We start from the raw sequence: 23,094 nt of genomic DNA on the forward strand, positions 1-23,094 counted from the left end.
GAGAAAAAAGAAAAAGAAGAGAAAAGGAGAGAAATAAGAGAAAAAATAATGATTAAAAAAGACAGAAAAGAGAAAAATAGGGAAAACTAATGAGGAAAAAAAATAAAGAAAAAATAAAAAAGCCAGGAATTATTTTAATGTTATAAAAATAAAATAAAATAAAATAAAAGCAGATATGGCAACGCTACTAAGGATGTGGAATACGTCACGGAACCCAAAGTCTTTGCAGGCAACACTGTTTGGAGAGAGGAGAACACTCGATGGTGAAAAAAGTGAAGTTCTAAATTATATACAAGATATCTAAGGGTGGCTTTGAAAAACAGTCCCCGGGCCGGGAGCTGGGGTTTCCCTCGCCGTTATCTATTGCTTATTGAGTCAGATCCAGAGTAACACTCAGAGACGGATGCATCCCAATGAGACACCGTGGAATAAAGGAAAGACCAAACCCTCAGTTGTGGTATGAAGCGCCGTGCGCGCGAGCTCGTCCCGTGTGGAATGTAGCGGCGTGGTGCCGCGGGCCGGGCGCTGCTCCTGCCGCGCCGCTGCGGCCGGGCCCGCGTGGGGAGCGGCCGGCATCCCCGCGGCCGCCTCCAGGCGGAAAAGTCCCGTGTGCCCGGACGGGAACGGACAGGATCCGAGTGAGATGGAAAATGGGGCGGAAAGCCCTGATCCTTATGAAGGACGAGACTCAGTTGTTAAATTTTAAGGGGTACCCGATGGCTTTTTCCAGGCACTCTACCAAAGAGCCAGCAGACAGAAAATCCCTCTCCACTTCCACAAATTTGATGTAGATGGATTTGGGCGAGACGCCGGGCTCTACGACGCAGTTCTGAGATAAAAAGGCGTTGATCCCGACCCAATCTTTGCTGAAGGTTTTGGTGTTTGCCTGGAAGTGTAAAAACAGGCACTGCTGGAGAGTCCGGACCTCGGCGATGCCGAGGTAACAGTAGATAATCCGGGCAGATTCCATATCCACCCGAAGGGAGGCCTGTGGCGAGGGGACCTCGAGCTCCCCTGGAGTCTCATTGCCGGGGTCGGGTGCCCGGTGCTCGGCCAGAGGGGAGGGGAGCTTCTCGTGGCACTCCTCGTATCCAATGGCGTACAGGCCAGGGCTTTTTGGGATCCCCCCTGGTAATAAATACTGCACCACGTTCCCTCCAGTGGGCTTGGAGTGAGCGATGGGAATCCAGTCGATCTCCATGTGCAGCTCCAAGCATCTGGCTTCGCTGATGGTGATCTCCAGGAATTTGTAATAAACATTTTTCCAGTTCATTTTCTGTACTCGGGTCATGATCACCCGACCCTCCGGCTTCTCCGAGTTGAAATATTCCCGGAGCCGCTTGCCCAGGGGCACCTGGGAGCTGATCTCTGCGTAGTGGTAACGGATATCCTCCTTCCAGCGGGTGTTGTACCCAATGCCAAAAATGGCCAGTTTGTTGGAAAGGTGGAGCCTGGAGAAGTCCGTCCAGCTCTGAAACAGCTCCCACTTCAACTGGACCGACTCCAAGATTTGCATAATGTTTTGCATGACGTCACGCTTCCTGGAAATTAAGAGACAAGGAGAGAAGGATAAAGGCATCAGAGCTGAAAAACTTTCCCAGGGAATGCACCAACATTCAGAAAATATTAATCCCCGTCAGCTTTCTTGCCTGACTTTTCTTACTACTGCATTTCTGGGGCAGTTTATGGGTTGTAACAACGCCCTGACGGAGGAATTCTAAAAGAATCTCGACAGAACAAAAACAAACCCAACCCCAACTCCTCCTGATATCAAAGCATCTCCAAGGAAGCATGTATCTGGCACTGCTGAATAAATACACATTTAACTACTGGCTCATTCCTTACAATCCTGGGCTTCTGTCGGCACACGGTTCATGAGCTGCATCCCAAACTCACAACTGCCACTCCAAACACTTCTGCCTCGTTGTTATCCCCAAATTAATGCCAGCAAACGGGACTGTAATTGTGAAAACCCCAATGGGCGCATGAAGCCACTGCCAAGGGCTCTGTCCCAGTGCTGGGGTGGCAACACAGCTCAAGGGACCAAACCCCTGGAGCAGAAGATGCTCCCAGACACATCCCAGACGCTGCGGGATGGACAGAGGCAATCCCTCCAGCCAGCCAATTAGGAAATCCCCACGCTCCCAAAGTGTGTTTTCACTCCCAGCAGCAAGGTTTCAGAGAGGGGTTTACATCAGGAGAGAGCATCTGCGTGCACCTGCAGTGAGCTGGAACAGCTTCCTCCAGGATAAATGAGACCGTTAGGGTGTAATTAGCTGGCAGGGAGAACTCCTAATTTGGGGAGTTATTGTCCTATAATCAAAGCTGTAGAAGACAGTGCAACTCGTTTGCTAACAGAGAAACCTCTCGGTCCAACAAATGGGATGCCAAAGATGTTTCCATGCAACTCTCCTTCCTTTATCCATTGCACCACATCTGGAAAGCTGAACTGTGGAGGCCACTGCACTCCCAGGGGGATTTTTTTCCTTCCACATCCCACCAGGAGGACATACTGTACCAGGTGATGGCACAAGTCTTGTGCAGGGCACATGCAAATTTCCCTGCTCCTGCAGGTTCCCCAAGATCACTCGAGCTCCCTAAAACCAGCCCTTCCCAGCAGCTTCCCCATGGAGTCCAGCATCAGACTGGAGAGGGACACCAAGCCTCTAAGAGCAGGTACAACACCCCGCAGCCAAGGCTGACTGTGGCAGATCATTCCTGCCCGATAAATCCCCGTGGGGATTAGGTCTTTCTCCATCATAATGTACGTAAGGGTTCAAAGAAAACTGGACTGGGAGCTGCAGAGCCTTCCTGTGGCGCTGGAGAGGCCCCACTTCAGAGCCTGTAATCCCAAAAAGCCTTTTACAGGTCTAACTACAAGGCATGTGATTCTGGCAAGGCTCTCCAGCTGCTGGGTGTCCTGCAGGTGACGGAGGCCTCTGGGCTCAGGACACAGAGCTCTGGTTGGACACATGATGGTGATGGTTGGTGCACACCACCTGCAAACCTCACCTGGGCTGTCCAAGCCCCCCCAAGCGTTTCTGAGCATTCAGCTTGGGACAGGTCCCTTCTAACAGTGACACCAGGGCCACATCCACCATCACCTCATCGACCTCACCTGCCTGGTAGCACCAACCATGCCAGAAGACCTTCAAAAGCATTTTGGGAAGTACATTTCCACCACAACTGGAGTGTAACTGAGTTTCTAGAGCACTGAGGAGGGACAGGCTAGACAAGGAGAGCCCAGGGGTTCTTAAAAACACTGATTCCATCAGCACTGAAGTTCTGTTTCCTACTACAAGGAGGAGTCTGAGGAGTCAGTTCCACTACCTGGCAGCAACAGAGAGAAATCCCAGGCAAGAAGAATGCATGTTTACCCCAAATCCATTTCCATTTACTCAAGCACTGTGGCAAAACTGATTTAAAACTTCCCTGATGCTTTGCCATGCTCGGAAAATATCTTTTTGAGGCTCCTGGAAGTGCAAGTTTACCTTCTGGGCACAAGGGGGTAGGACAGCCAAGGGGACAGGGCAGTGCTGGAGCACAGCTCGGTGTCAGCACTGGCACACACGCTCCCCTCCTGACAGCAGCTGAGCTCCAGCTATTCCCTTCCCAAGGCAAAGACAGGAGAGCAGGGCGTGGGCAGGTTTTCATTCAACAGCCGAGGAGCAGAGTGAGGCACTGAAAGCAAAGCCCCCACCTTTATTAAGTGCACTATAAATACTCTGCTCGGTTTAGCTCGGCTGCGTTAGTCACTGCAACTGCTCCTGCAGGGACGGGAATCACTGCATGCGGGCAGAGCTTCAGCAGCACACTGACAAGGGCTTTCCACAGGGAACCCACTGCTTCCAGCACACAGGAGAACGGGGAAATTGGAATTTTAAGGAGTTTTGCTTTTCAGGTTTAGCATCTTCTTGCTTTTGCCAGGACCCAACTTGGCAGAGCTTTGCATTCCCAGGCTGTATCCAGGATCTTGACGACTTAACCAAGCAAAGGTATCATAAGCAGTAAAAATTACTATTATTTAATTATTTATTAATTTAAAATGTAATTTTCTTTCATTCAACAATTTAAAATGATTTATTAAACATGCACTTGTGCATTTGCTTTATTTATATTGTTAATATGATTCCTTTTTCAGGAGGACAATGGGAGCTGAGCACAGGGTTTAACCTGTTGTGTGTCTCAGGATAATCTCACTTTTCAGCTGCAGAAGGTGCCCTAGAGCTGGATTTTCTCTCATCATCAAACCATCACCTCCCTGCTGGAGTCTGGGACCTGCGTTTCTTTCTCCTTGGAAGCTTTTGCAATTCAAATGAGGAAAAACCTGAGACAAGAGTAGGCGCAAATTTGTTCTCAGGCTGTTTCCAAACCAGGCAGACTTCAAAGGGCCCAGAACAGCTGCTTGCACTGAAGATCCACAAGCTTTCTCTAGTGCATCTTCCCAAAACCAGCAGTGAATTAAACCACTTCTCAGAGTCTCTAAATAGTATTTCACTTTTCAAAACAGTTTATGTGGAGACAACAGCCAAGGGCAGACAACAGCAGAGCCGACATGGGGAAGGAGCAACCTGATGGAGGATGGGACATGAGCACAGCTTACCTCCTGCCCTTTGCTTCCCACACTGTCAAAAATAAAGTGAAAGGTGGGAAGTGCCTGTGTGTCACAGATTCAGAAGACTTTGGCCTGCAAGGGACCTAAAAAGCTCATCTCATTCCCATCCCTGCCATGGACAGGGACACCTTCCACTAGACCAGGATGATCCAAGCCCCATCCAGCCTGGCCTTGGACACTGCCAGGGATCCAGGGCCTGCCCACCCTCACAGGGAGGAATTCTTTCCCAATACCCCATCTAACCCGCTGGCAGTGGGAGCCATTCCCTGTGTCCTGTCCCAAGTCCCTCTGCAGCTCTCCTGGAGCCCCTTCAGGCCCTGGCAGAGGCTCTGAGCTCTCCCTGGAGCCTTCTCCTCTCCAGGTGAGCACCCCCAGCTCTGCCAGCCTGGCTCCAGAGCACAGGGGCTCTGGCCTTTGCAGCCCCTTTACCGTCCCCCTAGAAGAGCCCAGGGCTCTCCCTGTGTCACTTGGAGACACACTGCCTGAGTGGGGGCAGCTGTGCTGTCCCACATTGTTGGGAAGTGCAGAGGAGATGGGGTATCTGCCCTCTGACACCCAGGCAGGTTGCACACGTGCTGTAACTAAAAGCTATCCACAGGATGCCCACTAAATCCCTGAAGCTGCAATTGGCCTTTTTCCTCCCAGATTTATAACTCGCTTTTCCCCAGCCCTTTCAGTGTTTTGGGGCTCTGTTACACCTTATCTTCATTCAGCCCTCCTTCACCCAGCCATATTTATTGACTGGTACTTGGGGGACATGGTCCAGACATTCTCCATCCCTTGCTTTCTCCTTTGGTCACATCCATTCCCGTGCCCATGGCATTTGGCTACACGAGCTGATGGCAAAAACCCTCCTGTGATGAGCACAACAAAACTGCACCAACGTGAGCCCAGCACTGCCCGGGGCAGCGAGTTCCCGGAGCCATTGCTGTGTCGGGTCCTTGGGGATCTGAGGAGAGAATGAGGCACCCGTGGTGGGGTTTAAACAGCTCTTGGCTCTCACACAAACCTGCACCGGGACCTGCAGCAACGTGCTCGCCTTCCCTGTGCTCCTGCTCCATGACTGAGGGGCAGCCTGGAGTGCAGAGGGATTGGGACAAGCTCAGTCAGTGGCCTCGGGGAATCTCCTGAGGTTCAACAGGACCAAGGGCAGGTGCTGCACCTGGCTCAGGGCAACCCCCAGGATCAAGGCAGGCTGGGGAGGAAGGGCTGGAGAGCAGCTCTGGGAGAAGCACTTGGGGTGCAGGTGGGTGAGAGCTGGGCAGGCCCTGGCCCTGACCCCCCTGTGCTGGGCTGATCCCCAGCGTGGGCAGCAGGGCAGGGGGGGATTCTGCCCCTCTGCCCCCCAGGTGAGACCCCACCTGCAGAGCTGCCTCCAGCTCGGGGCTCCCAGCACAGGAAGGAGCTGGAGCTGCTGCAGCCAGGCCAGAGGAGGCCACGGAGACGCTCCAAGGGCTGGAGCCCCTCAGCTCTGGAGCCAGGCTGGGAGAGCTGGGGGCGTTTGTCTGGGAAGGGACTCGGGACAGTGGATGAAGTGACAGGACACAGGGAATGGCTCCCACTGCCAGAGGGCAGGGATGGATGGGATATTGGGAGGGAATTGTTCCTTGTGAGGGTGGGCAGGCCCTGGCACAGGGTGCCCAGAGCAGCTGTGGCTGCCCCTGGATCCCTGGCAGTGCCCAAGGCCAGGCTGGACACTGGGGCTGGAGCAGCCTGGGACAGTGGAAGTTGTCCCTGCCATGGTAGAGGGATGGAATGAGATGAGCTTTAAGGTTCCTTCCAACTCAAACCATTCTAGAATTCTGTTTCTCTATGTCCAAAAGCACACCACAAGTTTCACCAGGATTTGAAGGATTTCTGGAGACAATTTCTGCTGAAAATCTGCCCTTGACAAAGAAGGCAGACGAACCCGACTTTGAAGCAGGCTATCTGCATTTTAAAATGCCGTGCAAAGAGGTGAAAGAGTTTGTCAACTATTTATCTGCTGTGGCTTTTAGATGAAATTTTATTTTTTTAAGATAATAAATAAATACCCAGCTTATCTTTGTATCAGCCGTGCATCTTCTGACTGCTTTTAACCTACTGAGTCAGAGTTTACAAGTTCCTTCTCCTCACAGACAAGGGGAAAAGAAACTTTCAGCAAATCTGTGCGTTGGAAAATGCTCTGTGCTTCCACTCCGCACGCAGGACGAGTTTATCGCTGGCTTCACAAAATGCCCCAGAGTTCAGAGACTTCACTGCATTTTAGAGGGAATTTGGGGGGAAAAATGAACATAAAACTCTGAAAGGTCTCATTTACCAAAATCTAATTCAGCTGTTCATGTACGCATTAAAACTTGAAAGAGAAAATTCATGTGGTCCAAGCCTTCACCTCAGAAAATTCAGGATTATTTGCTATGGAGCTCCTTAAAGGTAAAATTACTCCAGAACAGCACGAAGAAACTGTTCAAAGCAGCAGTCACAAAGTTTATACTGAAAAAAGCTATTTTTCTTCAGGTTGCCCCTGAGTTTGTTAAAATGAATTTGCTCCGTATGAAGAAAAAAAAGTCACCTTTGGCTATGTGAATATCCACCTGAAGTGAGGAGTCTGCCAAAGCTACACCGCTGCCATGGAAGCTTCTTGTTAATTACTTTACTTTAAATTTACTTTTATTTTCTTAAGGTTATTTTATTTTCAATTTATTTCTTTTTTTAACTTATTTATATTTATGTTGAATTTTTTCGAGAATTTCTTTTCACTGAGTTACAGTACAAAGCCTCTGCTCTGTATGAGTCATAAGGGATGCTCTGTTGCTGTTCCCAGTGCTGGTGACCTCCTACCCTACAGCAGCTGATTTTCTACCATGGAAAATCCCAGTAACACTAAAACCCACTGCCGTGGGAGCTCCTGTGAGGAACCCCAAAGGATCTGTGAGCCTGGGCTCACTCCCACTGCAGACAGACCCACAACCACCCCTAAAGGCTGGCAGAAAGCTGCCCTGGACAGAGTAAACACAATTCCTTTCATTTTTGGGAATGCCCTGTGTTATTGTTGGAGAGGCAAGGGAGAGTCGCATGCTCCAAGCATTCAAGAGGCTCCAGTGTTTGCCAGATTAAACCCAGCCAAAAGGTTACCAGTAAGGTCTGGAAAGTTATAAAAATGAAAGTCAGAGACTCCCAAGCTTTGGCATGCCTTGCCACCAAGGGAGGGAGCTGCTCCTGTGGATTCTATCTGTGGTTTAAGTCCTCTCATCCACGTAGTAAGTCTCGTTTTGTTTGCTGAATGGCAAAGCCAAGGAGAAACAGAGTTGTGAAGCTTTTCAACTGTTCTGAGGTAATGGGAATAATGCATAAAGCAGATTCAACTGTATGAATAGTCTTGCACAATGTATTTATAATTATAAACAGAAGTTTCAAATATCCTCCCCTCCTGCACATTATCCCCAGGGAAATACATTCCAGGGTAAAACATTCATAAATTACTTACTGCGTGTCTTCTGAAGATTCCTGTTTTATCTTTAATGTTCTTTTTGTGGTAGGCATTTCATCTGAAAGGTAAAATTGCAACACATAATTAGATTTCAAATAATGTTCTTAGGGCTTTAAAAAAATAAAAAGCTTGAAATTAAATAAAAAATATATCTGAGTTGCTTCCTAAGCCAGGCAGTCTGCTGGAGTTCTGCAAGAGACAGCTCCAGCTCCTACGCCCTCCGTAATTGATTGAGTTTTTCTTTAACTTGGAAGAGATACGGTCAGTTAAGATCTGAATCTCTCTCTGCAAGTGGAAAACCTTTCATGGACGAGGCTCCAATCCCATCCATTAAATCATCACGCATCGGCAGAATTGCAAACTACATTGTTTCAAGGAAAAAAATAAGAAAAAGCGATTCTGCTTCTAACGGCACATTTCAAGAGGAAGCAGCAGCAGAACTGCATCTGTGTTCAATTCAGATGTTGTGTGCCAAGTGCTTTGCTCACAACTTCTGAGCGTGAAGGGCATCGTCAGCCCAAGCGCACGCAAATGTCCCCGAAACTGGTGACAAACCAGGAGATCCCAGCTTGACTCACCATAACAAGCCACACCAGACAGAATTAGCCATCATTTACATACGTTTTGTAACGTTTTCTTCTCCCCACTGTTTCTCTCCCACATATTTCTGACTTTTAAATCCCCCAGGGAAGGAGTCTGAGGAACTGGAATGCGGTTAACAGCCAACTTGCAAATTTTAACATTAAACTGTGATCTAAGGCTCTTCCAAAGCATCCTGACTCACCAGTCCCCCAAACACAGATGTGTACAGATACCCAACTGCATCTCCTCTCCCTCTTTCATCCCATAAATGGGGAAAAAAAGCCTTTATACAATTCACCTTCTTCACCTGCATCTCCATTGGATCTGATCAACTTAAAGCTTCTGCTGCGAAAAAACCCTGCTCAGGCAAGGGAGGAACACACACCCATAGGAGAAGTAGCTTGAGAGAAATATGCCTCAAGAAACCTACTTCTTCCCAGAAGTGCTCAGATTGGAGTGTGTTTTCTATCAGGGATGTGGTACCCTGATATGTTTAACAAAGTTCAAAAAGCCATGAGCAACAATTAAACCTCCAAATTAATTTAAAAACTGACTTTTAGGCAGAGACAGCAATAATTCAGGCAAGAAAAGCACATGGAAGAGTTTGGTTTAGGTCTCAAACATCAAGTGCTTGCTTGCTATTTTTTAATTTTAAAAGGCCACACCTCTGGATATAAATATATTGACATGTTTAATATCAATATATCAAGGTAAATAAGAAAGAGCAACATTTTCTACAGTTGTTGCTGTTGCCAGCAGCAGGCTGAAGCTCTGTTCACAGTTTAAGCAAATGATGTTTGAATGGTAACACTCAGGTACCACTGAAAGGGAAAATATCTCCTGAATCCCATGAGGGAAAGTAAAACTGGGAGTGAAAGGACAGACAGGGAAGCTGTCACATCTGCTGTTTCTGGGCAAACAGCTCTTCTTTCCTCTAGTCCTGATCCACAGTTTGCTTTTGATTAATTGAAGGATTTCTGTCCCTTTTCTCCCTAAGGATGTGTTTAGCCCCGTGAGCCCATTCTGTCCGAGCAGTGAAAGCTGGTACAGAGGTATGCGTGTGCCAGGCAGCCAGGAGCACAGGTGAAGCCCAAGGAGGGAGATGGGCCAAGATGGGATTTCTTACCCAACTCCTGCTCGCCAGTCTGGTAGCAGTGAAGATCCTGACTGTGGTTTCCCCAGTCCTCCTGAGAGTATTCCTCCATCGTGCTGCCGTCCGACTCCAGCTCCTGGTACAAGCCGCTGCTGTTGATGAGGACGGGCTGGCAGGGCTGGGAGTCCCATCCTCCCTGCCCAAACACCTGCTCCAGCTGTTCAAACGTGTAGCTGCTTTTCCTCTTGCCAACGCCGTGCTCCTTCACGCGGCTGTAGCACCTGCGGAGGGTCTGAGAGAGAGAAGCAGCTCAGTCAGGGGGTGTGGGGCTGGACGAGCACACAGGCACTCACACACAGTCACACAGGCAGAGTTTAGGGCTTTGGGGGTTATTTCTGTTGGTCAGATTTGCCCCACGCTCATGAGCAATGCTCCCAAATTAATCTACACCCACCAGGAAGCATCATATCTATCCAACATTCCCGCTCAGCGTTAACATCTATGACACAGGACAAGTTGTGTAGCAGCTACAGATTCCTCAGATTTAACTTGGGTAATTTATCCTCTTTCTCACTTTAAAAAAAATTTAAAAAATCCCCAGATCGCCTATGAATGCAGGGAAAAAAATAAAATATAAATACCAAGAGCCCCCCAGTCAGAGACACCAATCAGCCAGGAAAATGCACACCTACTATGAGGAGGAGAAAGCAGAGCTGGTGTTGTGCCCACAGCTTGGAGAGGGGAAAGCAGGCAGGAGAGAGAAAGGAAAACAGAAAGACTTCCCCCAAAAGCAAAGACAGTCCAACCTTCCTTACTCTGGTAAGAAGACACAAGGTACAAAATGGATATGCCTAAGCTATTCAGCTAGGAAAATATTTATTACTTACATATTTTTGCATTCCTTACTAACTCACTCTGTCTCTTGTGAAGCTGCTGAAATTTAAAAGAGGTCAAATCAATAATGCTCCCAGTTCCCAGACTTTGATATCAAGCATCAAGTAAGTAACAGCACTGAGGTGGCTTGGCTTGAGCAGCCTCTCAAACAGAGCTGGGGCACAACCTCCCACACAGATGCCAAAGCCTCACCCAGTTCTGGTGATCCCTTTGACATCCCACATCAAGGGCTAAGCCACTTCACTGCTGCTGGATAAGCCTATGGTTCCATCCATGTTTTCCCCCTAATCTGGAGCAAAAGACAACAACTTGGGGGTAAAAAAACTAAAGCTTTCTACACAACCCTCAAGGTGGTTTTAATTCTACCACTGCTCTGAGTTTGAAACACAATGATATGCCCCAGGTTTTCTGGGTCTTGGGAATTTTTTCAGATTGGTAAACTGCTAAAAAACATTTACTCTTTTAAAAATTAAATTCATCAGATTGCTGAGGTTCTGAGTGGCAAAGCTGTCTCCAGAAATCAAGACAGGCATTAATATGGGAAGGACTAGTCCTGCTCCCTTGCCTTCTGCAGGAGGACTGTAATGGACACATCATTACAAAAACTACTTGGTTTTTTTTCCCCCCAAAGAAAGGAACTTTTAAAACTCCAGGAAAGCTGGAACCTACCTAATGCTCCTCATACACTGGTTTAACAGCATCAGCAGCAAAGGGATACATTTCTAACCAGTTTCCTCCTGAGATTCAGAGCCCTGGGGGCAGAAGCAAAACCGCTAAGCAGCAAGTCAGTATTACCCTGCTGTTTTAAACAAAAACACACGAAAACAACACAAAATAAAAAAAACCCATATAAACACACAGGCAACAACAGGCATGAGTTATTCCACAGTTTAAGGTGGAACCCTTCCCACTTTTGCCATTACTACCTCAGGATAAACAGGCAGATCCTCTTTGGACAGACAGCAGCACATTCTAACTTTCTGAGAGCAGGGTGGAAAACAACCTACTGTGGCAACCTAGCACCAAAACCCAGCCTAGACACCTGTTGGTATTTGCTGGTGCAAAGAGGGCTCCCTCAGGCTGGGGTACAGATACATTTGGTTGCTAGAATTCAGCTTTCTCACTCCAATTTCTCTCTGTTCAGCTCAAATCTCACTGGCCAATAAGGGCAAAGTCACATCACTCCCAGACTCTAAAATGCACCCAGGTTAGATTTTTTAAAATATATTTTCCAGGCCCCAGTCCTTGTACCTGTGCCAGTTTATCCATAGGAGTCAAACATGGATTTAGAGCCTCCAGTTGAATTTATTAGCAGCCTTCAAGTGAAAGAAACTGTTTCCAAAGCATCCCTACGCTCGGCCAAGCCCCCTGGGAATGCCCGACACCCTCAGCCACTCTATTTTCACACCCTATTTTCAGCATGTGCTTCAAACATCTCTCCCCACCAATGGGGTTATGGAGGATCCCACACTAGGTTGTAGCCTCGTAGTAATTAATTATTTCAGTCGTGCTGCAATCTGGCTTATTTACTATCAAAATAATTTAGCAGCAAGTCAATGCAGACAAGTAGAAAAACTAAAGGGAGCAACACAGGAAGGGGATGAAAATAAATGAGCAGCAGTGTGACTGCTCATTACGTGATACTTTTGGAGGCACTGCCCAGATGCTCACCTGGCTGTGTGACCTCTGCTTCTGCAAGCAGATAACTTAAAATTTGAGGGAAATAATCTCAAATATAGGGATTTCCAAAGCACCAAAGGGCCTGTGGCTAAGAAGCTGGTGGCTCCTTGGTCTTGTGTGCCAGAGAATCAAGATTCCTGCTAGCTCTTTCTTCTTGGAGGCTCTCCCCAGTGTCTCCAACAGGCAGTCTCTACAACTTCTCCTGATGCTCCCGCCAAATACCGTGAGTCAGCCTTGCTTCATCTAAGTCCACAGGCTTCTTCAGAGAACTGAAGAATTGCTCAGACCTCGGGAAACCTGGCCATTTTACACTCCTTAACCTTACTCTCATCATTTCATTCTGATCTCCAGGATCTAAGATCTGGTTTTTCTTACGCACCTCCTCTACTCCTCCCGGTGTCCAGCTCACCTCCCGCTCCGCGGCTCCTGAAGTGCACATACACAGATTGGTACAGATACAGAAAGCAGGAAATTTAGGACAAGTAACTGAAAACAGACCTGATCACTGCCCAGTGACTGCTCAGACTGGAAGAGACCGAGGCTTTTGCTTATTGTTCTGCAACACTGCCTGCAACACGAACACACATTATCCCCTTAATTTATAATCAGGAAAACCAAAGGAGGAGACAGTCACAAAGCTCATTGTGGATTTTCTCACCATTTCTAACTCACGAGTCCTCATCTCTACAAGTGAAGCCACCGAAGAACCTGGAGCTCTGCAGGAACTGCAGGATGAGGATGAGAAAAACCTTTAGGAAGGCTGCAGACATGGTCCTCCTCCCAGCAAAAAAATAAGATGAGGGAGAACCAGACCACAGCAAGCTTTTTGTATATAACCTGAGGTCGTCCAACATGGAATTCCAGATCCCTGATCTGAGACGTGCTCTTACTCAGGGAGAAGCTATGGGCTCTGCAGAGCAGTTTGGTGGCCTGTGGCTGTGTCCACATTCATCTGTTTAAGTTGATTCATTTACAGCAGCCTAAAGGGGTGCAGATGTCCCAGAGCACCACCTAGCACAACACTCAACTTCAAAGAAGCTCTTTTACTTCATGTAGAGGAGTTCTCAGCTTTATATCTTGAATAAAGAACAGCAGTGTCAAACAGCTCCCTCCCTCATCATGTCAGCATACTCGCAGGAAACACAAGATGAAACTACACTGGGACAAAAGAAACAGCTTTTGAAGCCTGGAGCGGTTGTAGGGGACAGTGAAAGGTCTCAAAACCTCCATTTTTAAGTTCCTGGGAGCAGAAGGTAACAAATCTGTGCAATAACTTCAGCTCATGAACTTTCAGGTTAAAAGCTATGTGCAAGGCAGGAGAAAACAAGACTTACATGGGGTATTGCCTCAACAAGCCCCATTTCTGTGGTTTATCAAAAATAAAATGAGAAGAGCAGCGCCTCAAACTCTTGGGAGAGCCACACACCACCGCAGGGAGGCAGCTGATGACACTGATGCATGTCCAGCGTGAGGCCCCAAATAGGAATACCCCTCTGCAGAACCTGAGAGCCCAGCACTCAAACAGGCCCCCAAGAGCTCAGGGTCAGTCCCTGGAGCAGCCACAGCCCAGTCTGCAAAAGCTCCAGCCCCACAGCTGGCTGCACATCTGTCCAAGGGGACACAGCACTGGGGACACGATGGCTGTCACAGTGAATCACTCTCTACATCAAAGAGCAAGGCCTTGGTTGTGTCCTGATTTACCCAGACACACAAGGACTTCCTGAAGGATTTGGCTCTGGTACAGAGGAAAAGTGATGGGAATGCTCTGAGGGGAGAAGGGTTGGGGGGCAAATATAGACAAGCTGATTTCTTGATTGAGGTAAGAACCAGAGCTCTCTTTGGACAATGAAGAAGCCAAGTCACCCTGGCAGACACAGGTAGGGGGATATCATTTGAGGCACATAGGGGGATATCATTTGAGGCAGGCAGGGGGATATCATTTGAGACAGGCAGGGGGATATCATTTGAGGCAGGGCAGACTCAGGTTTTTGTTAGGGAGAGCTGGAACCAAATGAAAACTCACAGCCACCACTGCCAGTTTCTAAATCACAATTAAATGTGATACAAAATAAACCCCTCTTGCTGGGACAGGAATTATTTACAGAAGCTCCACAGCCAATTGCAGAGGTTGGCCCCCATGAGACAGGACTTTGCCAAGATGAATGAAGCTGGGGTTTAACGGGCTGTGTCCCATCAGGGGGAGGAAACCAGTGACATGGTGTTGTGACAACAGACCCTGCAGTGCTGCAGGCTCAAATCAAAACCTGGCAAGATGCTCCACTGCTTGCTGCTATCAGAATGCTGAGGATACTCAGACCCTCACTGGGATTTGTTGCTAATTGAGCCAGACCCCTAGAGACTCCAGCACTGCCTGCAGAAAGGTTGGCAGCTGGACACCTCTGTCTCCCAATGGTCCTGGTTTTCTTAAACCAGAACTGGATGAAAAGAATAGGAATGAACTTGTTAGAGCTTGAGAAGGCAGAGAAGCACCACCCTCCCCCAGACCCACCAAACCAATGACTTTGTAAAGAGTGTGGATGTAGTGGGGGGTCCTCCAGACAGAGCTCAGCTTGCAGAGATCACTGAATCACAGAATATCCTGGGTTGGAAGGGACCCACAAGGATCATCCAGTCCAACTCCTGCCCTGCCCAGACACCCCAACAATCCCACCATGTATCTCAGGGTGTTGCCCAAATGCTCCTGGAGCTCTAGCAGGGTCAGTGCCATGACCTGTCAGTGCCATGACCATTCCCTGGGAAGCCTCTGTAGGTACCCAACCACCCCCTGGGGAAAGAACCATTTCCTGATATCCAGCCCGAAATGGATGAGATGCCTGAGTAAGCTTCAACCTGCTCCTGGCATGACCTGCTCAAACATCACTTACTTTGGAGCGATGAAAGCCACACCTGAGCAGGTCACCTTGCCTTCAGAAACAAGATCATTGCAAAAATCAAACTTGAAGCTGCATGCATCTACTTGTGATCACTGTGAGAAACATCATTACACCACTCACAAAACCACACTTCTAAGGAAAACCCAAACTGCAGCAGCCTGGATGAAAAGAGGTCTGAGATGTACTCAAGAAGCCATGTCTGTGCGTGCCTCGAGAGATCAGACTCAAACCCCTGCCGGCCCTCACTCTCCAGTGAATGGAGGGAGACCACGAGCCCACCCAGCAGAGGAAGAGCAGCACAAATGATTCCACGGGTGGGAGGGAAAACACTCCTCTCCAAAAAGAGCTTTACTGAAGTGGCAGAAAGCATCAACAAGGGAAATGGCTTGTGCCGTTCAGAACCCTGAAACACCTGACATCCACCAGTGTCCCAGCTGTGTGTGATCCCGAGGTCTCTAGAGGAAGGTCCACACCACTTCAACTGTGGTGTGAAAATGTTACCAGGGAGACCAATCCCCAAATCCATGGGAAAAGCTGGAATTGAAATACTAAAAGCGGCTTGAACCCCAATTTTCACCACTATTGGTGAAAGGTTTGGTAAAGGTGAGACCACAGCAGTCCAGAAAGCATTGTCTGCTGGGCCCCCAAATTTACACACTCAGCAAGAGGGAGGTAAGCAGGAATCTGCCCCTGTGACAGCACCTGAAGCACAGTGCAACAATCAGGAGCACTTTCAACATCTTCCCAAGTCCTCCATGGTCAGAGAGCACTACAGGAAAAAATTGTGTGTGCCCCGTCTAGGATTAATGTTCTCAAATCTCCCTAAATGAGATTAATGCTCAAGTTTTGCAAATCTGTCCTGCTGCAATAAGTTCCTGACATTCAACTGTTTCTGCCTCAACAAGACAACCTCCCAGCTCCCTCTGGGAATCACTCTGCACCCATGGAACGAGCAGTGGATGGCCCAGGTACACCAGAACAATCAGACCAGTGCATTATGGACACACAACACGGCTGCAGAAGCCACTGGATCATAAAGACACTAGTCCTGCATGTGCAATCAAGCCAGATTCTCACCAGCACAACAGCACTCTGCAGATAGCCCAGCTGAGAGAAATCCAAGAGTGTTCATTCCACGTGACACTCATATCCCAGACATGCTCCTCTGCCACAGCCCCACAAAGGACTGAAACAATTGAATCTGCTCTTTGTCACTGAAGGGTTTATTTTTTCCTGCTATAAATGTCAAGAAAAAGTTGCCCCCACCTACCAGAGCACATGAGATCCTCCAGTGAAAAGCTGGGCTGCTGGGAAGGATTCAAGGAATGGCAAGAAACCCAGCACATCTGAATCTGTTTAAGCCAAGGGAAGAAAGGGAGGTAACCTGAGCACCTACACACATCACAGCCCAGGGAGTTAATGGATGGGGACCTGGACTGAGATAAACTCAAGATAAAGACACCACATTCCAAAGAAATAGAATCATGGAACTGGGTTGGAAGTGACCCTAAAGCTCATCTTGTTCCAACCCTCCTGCCATGACAGGAACACCTTCCACTGTCCCAGGTGCTCCAAGCCCTGTCCTGGACACTTCCAGGGATGGAGTGGTCACAGCTGCTCTGGACAGCCCGTGCCAGGGCCCCAGCAGCCTCACAGGGAACAATTGTTTCCTAATATCCAAAGTAGCCCTGCCCTGTCACTGGGAAGACATTCCAACTTGCTCTGCCACGCCAGGCTCTTGTAGAAAGTCCCTCTCCATCCTTCTTGTCAGCTCAAATCAAAGGCAAAGTTACTTTGGAGGTGGATGGTTGGCAGGTTGCCATGAAACACACCAAGTTTGACACTTCTGAATCACAAAGACAGCCACTCCACTCACTGGACCCAAGGATGGGATTCTGCCTGAAATCCTGTAACACCCAGCAGCTCACACTAGATCACAGCAAGCACTGCTTCTGAGACAGCTCAGCTGGAGCAGCTTTTCCTGCCTTAAAAAGCAACTCCATGCAAGGTTTACAGATTGTTTACATCACAGAGCAGCTAAAACCACAGCCCCCCTTACAAACAAGCCCCACCATCATCGTCTTTGTGGTGCCTAAAGCAAGAAATACCAACAGCTGATAGTCAGGTGTGATTTTCCATCCCTTTCCATTTCATGTGGGTTTGTGGCACTCCCATCTACGATTTGTTCTTTCTGAAGCACTGAACCAACATCTTCAAGGTATTTCTTTTCCTCTGGAAAAACAAATTACTTTTGTGGACAACCACAATCCATCCAAAACCTCCAGTCACCCATCTGAGGGGAGGAGGAGGCTGCCATACACAAAAAAAACCCAACAGCAGTGGAACTGGATTGGCAGCGATCCTTGGGAATTCCTGCAGTCAGGAGTTAAGATGTTGGAACTGCTTCTCTTTGAATCAATGGGCTGGCATTGACTCTGGGAAAGGCAAAATAAAAGCAGTAGCTTTTCTTTTCACATTTCTGCAGTAGCTGAAGAAATGACATTTTAAAAATGCCCTGAAATTAGTTTTAACAGCAGTTTCTAAGAAGGGATTTGTCTCTGCTGGGGAAAGGCTCTCCAGCTGCACCCGCAGCCAGAGGATTTCCAGCCCTGAAATACTCTCTCAGCCCAACTGAGCAATGTGCCATCGGGAGGACGAGTCTTTGATGCCAGCTTCCATACAGACACAAGCAAGAGAAGCAGAAAATCTCCCATGGGTTTAAAAAAAGGCCTAAAATCTGGTGTTGAAGAAACAACTGGAGCCCGTTATTTCAAGAACATTCCTTTAAAACAAAACAAGCCTTTGCTGCCTGAAAACACCCCTTGACTCACACAGCTCTGACTGCAGCACCCGAGCTCACCTGTGCTTTCCCAGAGCATCCCATCCCTGCAGCCACCTGGGGTGGCTGGAAGAGGATGAATTGATGGGGTTCCAGCACACTGATGGAACATGTTCCATGTACCCCATGGACTGTGACCTCCAAGCTGCGTGGCCTTCACACAACAGCTTCACAGCTCAAGGCAAAGGCTCATTTTCCCATGCTCAAAGTCCCAGCAAAGCTCCTGCTGCGTGGTTGAAGCAGCAGCAGCCAGGGCAGGGCACAGGATCCCAGCAAGGCTGGAAAGGGTTTGGCCAAGTACTCCATCACCTGCCTTAAAATCCCAGCTCTAAGGTCAAAGCTGAAAACAAACAGCTCTCCACGTGCTGCTGTGGGAAGGTGATGAGTTTCAGGATAGAAAACCAGGCTAAATCCTTGCTCAGGAACATAGGGAATAGGAGGGGGCTGGATGGAAAGAACAGAGAGTGGCACTGAACGAGCAAGGATTAAGGACAGAACACAGTTTGAAGGGATGAGGATGCTATGGCACACAAGACAGCTTTTCTGGGAATGCAACAGGCAGAAATCAAGATGTTCCATTCTTCCTGCAGCTCCCAGCTGCAGAGCTACCCAAGCCACAAATCTCAGAGCCACCAAGTTGGACTCAAGGTCTCCTTCCAAAGGGAAAGCTGCTGGAACGGTTCCATGTGAATCCCTAAATTTGAAACAGACCCTCCCAGAGTGGCTCCAACCTGACAGTGGCCTCCTTCCAGCTGCTGATGTGCAGAAAAGCGCACGCAGATGGTGAGACACAGGCAAAAATCTGCATCAGGACCTTTCTGCACACCCTGTTTGAATTAAGAGAGAATGCACCCTGCCATACAACTGGAAAACCCTCTGCTTACAGGCTGACTTGTTCCTTTCCAGCTCAACTGGCTGTGAGACTCAAGATCTGGCTGTGTCCAGGAACTGCTGGTGTTCCCAAGGAAAGCAGTATGGCATCCTTATCTAAAATTCATTTAAGAACCACCTGAACCCGGAATGTTGGAAGCACCATTTATTATCCACCAGCAAAGTCTCAAGCTTCTGTCCCCTGATGGACATGAAGCATCCTACAAAACCATGGAAACGCAGAACATTTTGGGTAATAAATGGAACGGTGCAGCCAGGTGCTCCTTCATCACCATCTCCACAGCCCTGCTTTCAGTGTGGAGGGTTCCAAAGTTCCTGTGCCCTCCTCTTGTTCCTGCAGCACATGACAGTCCTGCTCCATCTCAGAAGAATCCATGCACGACCCCTCCTCACCCAGGAGTAACTTTTGTTTGTGGTGGACATTGAAACGTCAAGCAGCCAATCCTGCCTGGAATCTTACAGAGACTGGGACTTTAGGGTTGGCAACAGCTACCACGACTATCTCAATAATCCCTTAACAGGGGAAATTCTGGACACCCAGGAGAGCTCACAGCTCTCAACAAGGGCTCATTTCCCAGCAATTGCAGGCCAAAACCCACTGAGAGCACAAAGGCTTTGGAAAAGCCACATTTCTGCTGCTCCAGATGGCTGTGCTGAGGAAGGCCCTCACCGTGGGGGATCCAGGACAAGCAAAGTTTGGGTGTATGGGGCCAGAGCCAGCAGCTGTTCCTCCCCTGCACATGGCCCGATGAGAGGCCAGGCTGTGCACAGGAGCACTCACGGATGGAACACAGATAACTCCCTTCCAGCTGGGAATACAGTGTTGAAGGAGAGCCCACCCCCAAGTTCTGCAATCAGGAAACATCTAACAGGTCTGTCAGGAGCTGCTCTTGATGGTAAATATCAACCTTGAGCTCTTTTTCTGCTGTTTGATGGGTGGTTTCTTCCAAGCTTCAACACTTCAGGGGCAAAGACGTGTTCAAGCCTCACTTCTGAAGGGAAAGTGGGAGCACCCTCAGCTGCAAGGAGCTCAAACTGCTGGGAGTCACCAAAATGCTCCCAAAATCAGCTCCATGCAACAGCACCATCAAACCCAAAGAGCCAGTTCTGGGCTGTTCTGACAGTGAGATGACACCTCACAAGCTGCCAGCATGCCCCGAGATGGGGCTGGGAGCCTCGACAGCCCTGACTCCCATCACAGCCCAAAACCACTGGAGAAAGGAACTTTTCCATCATGCAACTGCCTCTGGCAAAGCTCTCAGGTTTGCATTAGAGCTGATTCAAGCAACAAGCACCTTGAGAGCCACTAGGAGAATTCACAGAATCTCAGAATCACCGGGTTGGAATAGACCTTCAAGATCATCGAGTCCAGCCCAGCCCCAACACCTCAACTAAACCCTGGCAGCCAGTGCCACATCCAGGCTGTGTTAAACACACCCAGGGATGGGGACTCCACCACCTCCCTGGGCAGCCATTCCAGAGCTTTATCACCCTTTCTGTGAAAAACTTCTTCCTGATATCCAACCTGTATTTCCCTTGGTGCAGCTCGAGGCTGTGTGCTCTGCTTCTGTCAGTGCTGCCTGCTGAATAAGGAACTCCAAGAGGCTTCTCAGTGCAGCAACATTCCTCTCCAAAAATATTTGGGTGTGTTCAAGGGAAAAAGATCCCGGAGCAGCAAATACACAGACACGAGGGAAATACATCGAGAACCCCAACCTTCTGTAGAAAGTGGGTTTGTTTGGAGTATCTATTTCCAGAACGGGCTGCTCTAATAAGCAGGGATCAAAGTGGAAATCTCTCACTCTCAGGCATTCCTGATGCTGCAGCATCCTTTATTCCATGTATTTTCCACGTTAAAGGCAGCCCAGGTGTACCCACCTGAACAGCCCCAGCCCAGTGTGGCTAGCAGGTGTTTTTAAGGGACAAACAACCAGAGAAACAACCATCCACTGAGCCCCAGCAACAACAACGCATTTATTTCTCACTCCAACAGCATTTGAAGTGGCTGCAGGAGCCCAACGGGTCAGGAAAGGAGAATCAGAGCCAGAGGGAGATCAGAGGGTGTAAATCATCCTCCCAAACATCATCCACATCTACAAACTCAAACCCCATGGTGATTTCCACAGCATCCGAGTATCTCCTCTCTGCAAAAGCAGGATGCACACAGCGACTGCTCCCAAAGCAGGAACCAAACCCAGCCCTTTTACCCAGGGAATGATGGAACTGGAAAGGCCTCTCTGGAAAATGCAGCCCATGGGGCTGTTGATCAGTTACTCAAGAGCTCTGTGAAGCCACAGCACATTCCTGTTGAGCCATCAGACTCTACAAAACAACTCCACAGCAAGGGACAAAGCCAGGAGTGCAGGAGCAACCAGAGCCAGCCCCTGTAACTGGGGGAACTGGGAGCCCTGGTTTCCCAAGAGGGCGGCAGGAAACAGCCAGGGCCAACCCCTCGTGGACAGAGGATGCTGGAGGACACAGGAGGGGACAGAGCCAACCACAGCACCCACAACACTTGGGGCCAAAGGAGAACACGCAGGGGAAAGATCCTGCTGGGGGTGTCCCCATGAGGGAACACAAACAACTGGGGTGCTGTGTGCCTCCCCAGTCAGGACCACGGGATGCTGCCACAGCCCACCCACGCGAGAGGAACTGAATCCATGGGATGCAGTGCCCGTGTCCCAGAGGTGCTGCTGGAGGCTACAGGAGCAAGGGAGGGACCCAGAGAACGTGGCAGCCAGGAGACACCAACGGAACCACGGGGAGCCAGACAGAGGAGCCAGGGAATGGGACACCCTGCACCCAGGGCAAGGGCTGGGCTCCGTGCTGGGGACAACCGTGCCCAGCCAGAGAAAGCTCCAGAAAACTGCAGCACGGAGACCCCGAAAGGCCAAGCCCTGGGGACACGGTGCCCCCAACGCCAGGGCCGAAGGACAGGCTGACACCCACAGCCAGCGCCAAAGGATGCTCAAGACAGATCCTGAGGGGACTGAAGCCCTGGGACACGGTGCCCCAGCCCAGGAGCAGGGAACGCTCAGGAGGACAGCTCTCCGGGGAAGGACCCCAGCCCGCCCCGGGGGCTCACACACCGGCGGGCGGGCGGCCGAGCACGGGGACCCCCGGCCCGCCCTCCCGTCCCGTCCCGGGCCGCGCCGCCGCCCCCCAGGGTACCTTGATGCGCTCCCGGCACTGGGACGGGGTGCGCTCGTAGCCCAGCTCGGCCAGGGCGCGGGAGACGCGCTCGTACATGGCGGGCCCGGGCGCTTTGCTGCCGAACACGGTGCCCGCACCCTCCAGCTGCTGGTACCGCGCCTCCACCAGCCGCTCATTGCCCCACACGGCGATCAGCGCGTTGGTCTCCGCCGGCGTCCAGGACATCCCGCGGCAGGCGGCGGCCGCGGCGGCGGCGGCGGCGCCGCCGGGCGAGAAGGAGACGGAGGGCGAGGCCCCGCCGCGGGCGCCCAGCGCGGCCCCGCCGGCCGCCGGCCCCGCGCCCAGCGGGGAGGCGCCGCTGGGCGTGGAGGGGTCGGACAGGCTGGGGTTGCCGTCGCTGAGCGCGCCCGGTGAGCCCGGCGACAGCACCTCCATCTTGGGGACGCGCAGCGGTGGCTCGGCCGGTGGGAGCTGCGAGGAGCCGCAGGGCGCCGCCATGATGGGGGTGCGCACCGAGCGGGCGGAAGTGACGCGACCGCCGGGGGCGGAACTTCCGGCAGCGCTGGGGCGGGGGGCGCGCCGGGAGGGGCGGTGCCAGCGAAGGCGGGACCGTGACGCGCAGAGGGGGCGCGACAAGAGGGCGTGGCCATGGAAAGGGAGAGTGACTGGCGGGGCGGGGGCGTGGTTCCGGTGAAGGGGCGTGGTCGAAGGCGGGGCAGGGGGCGGGGCATGGGCGTAGTGGGCGCGGTTGTAAAATGGGCGGGCACGCTGTTTTGCGGTGAGTGGGCGTGGTCCGTGGGTGGGCGTGGCTCACCGCCTCAGCACCACCCGAAGTGGGCGTGGCCGTGATGGGCGCGGCCCCCCCGGGCAGGGTCCCCTCAGACCCCTCAGGACAGGGACCCTTCAACAGCTCCCTCCCATCGCCCGCGATTCGCCCTGGCCCGAGACCCCAGATGTGCGGCCGAACACCCCAAACGTCAGCTT

At 50.4% G+C, this 23,094-nt stretch overlaps 1 protein-coding gene across 9 annotated transcripts; it reads right to left on the minus strand.

The window, feature by feature from the left end:
- Nucleotides 1-48: 48 nt before the first annotated feature.
- On the minus strand, nucleotides 49-22,614 carry MSANTD2 (Myb/SANT DNA binding domain containing 2). 9 transcript variants are annotated; one of them, XM_038161263.1, is made up of 7 exons: nucleotides 12,832-12,989; nucleotides 12,713-12,759; nucleotides 11,323-11,405; nucleotides 10,647-10,692; nucleotides 9,793-10,051; nucleotides 8,082-8,142; nucleotides 49-1,541 (listed from the first exon to the last, which is right to left on the minus strand). In XM_038161263.1, exons 4-7 carry the CDS (start codon nucleotides 10,656-10,658, stop codon nucleotides 689-691), a joined length of 1,185 nt encoding a protein of 394 aa, XP_038017191.1. In that variant the 5' UTR covers nucleotides 10,659-10,692; nucleotides 11,323-11,405; nucleotides 12,713-12,759; nucleotides 12,832-12,989; the 3' UTR covers nucleotides 49-688. The 9 variants fall into 9 exon arrangements, 8 of the variants coding, with proteins under 8 accessions (XP_038017191.1, XP_038017194.1, XP_038017195.1 ...); XM_038161266.1 differs by lacking the exon at nucleotides 12,713-12,759; XM_038161267.1 differs by having other exon boundaries at nucleotides 10,647-10,689; nucleotides 12,713-12,989.
- Nucleotides 22,615-23,094: the final 480 nt, after the last annotated feature.

This window comes from Motacilla alba, chromosome 24 (genome assembly GCF_015832195.1).
Source record: "Motacilla alba alba isolate MOTALB_02 chromosome 24, Motacilla_alba_V1.0_pri, whole genome shotgun sequence".
In the NCBI taxonomy this organism is placed as follows: domain Eukaryota; kingdom Metazoa; phylum Chordata; class Aves; order Passeriformes; family Motacillidae; genus Motacilla; species Motacilla alba.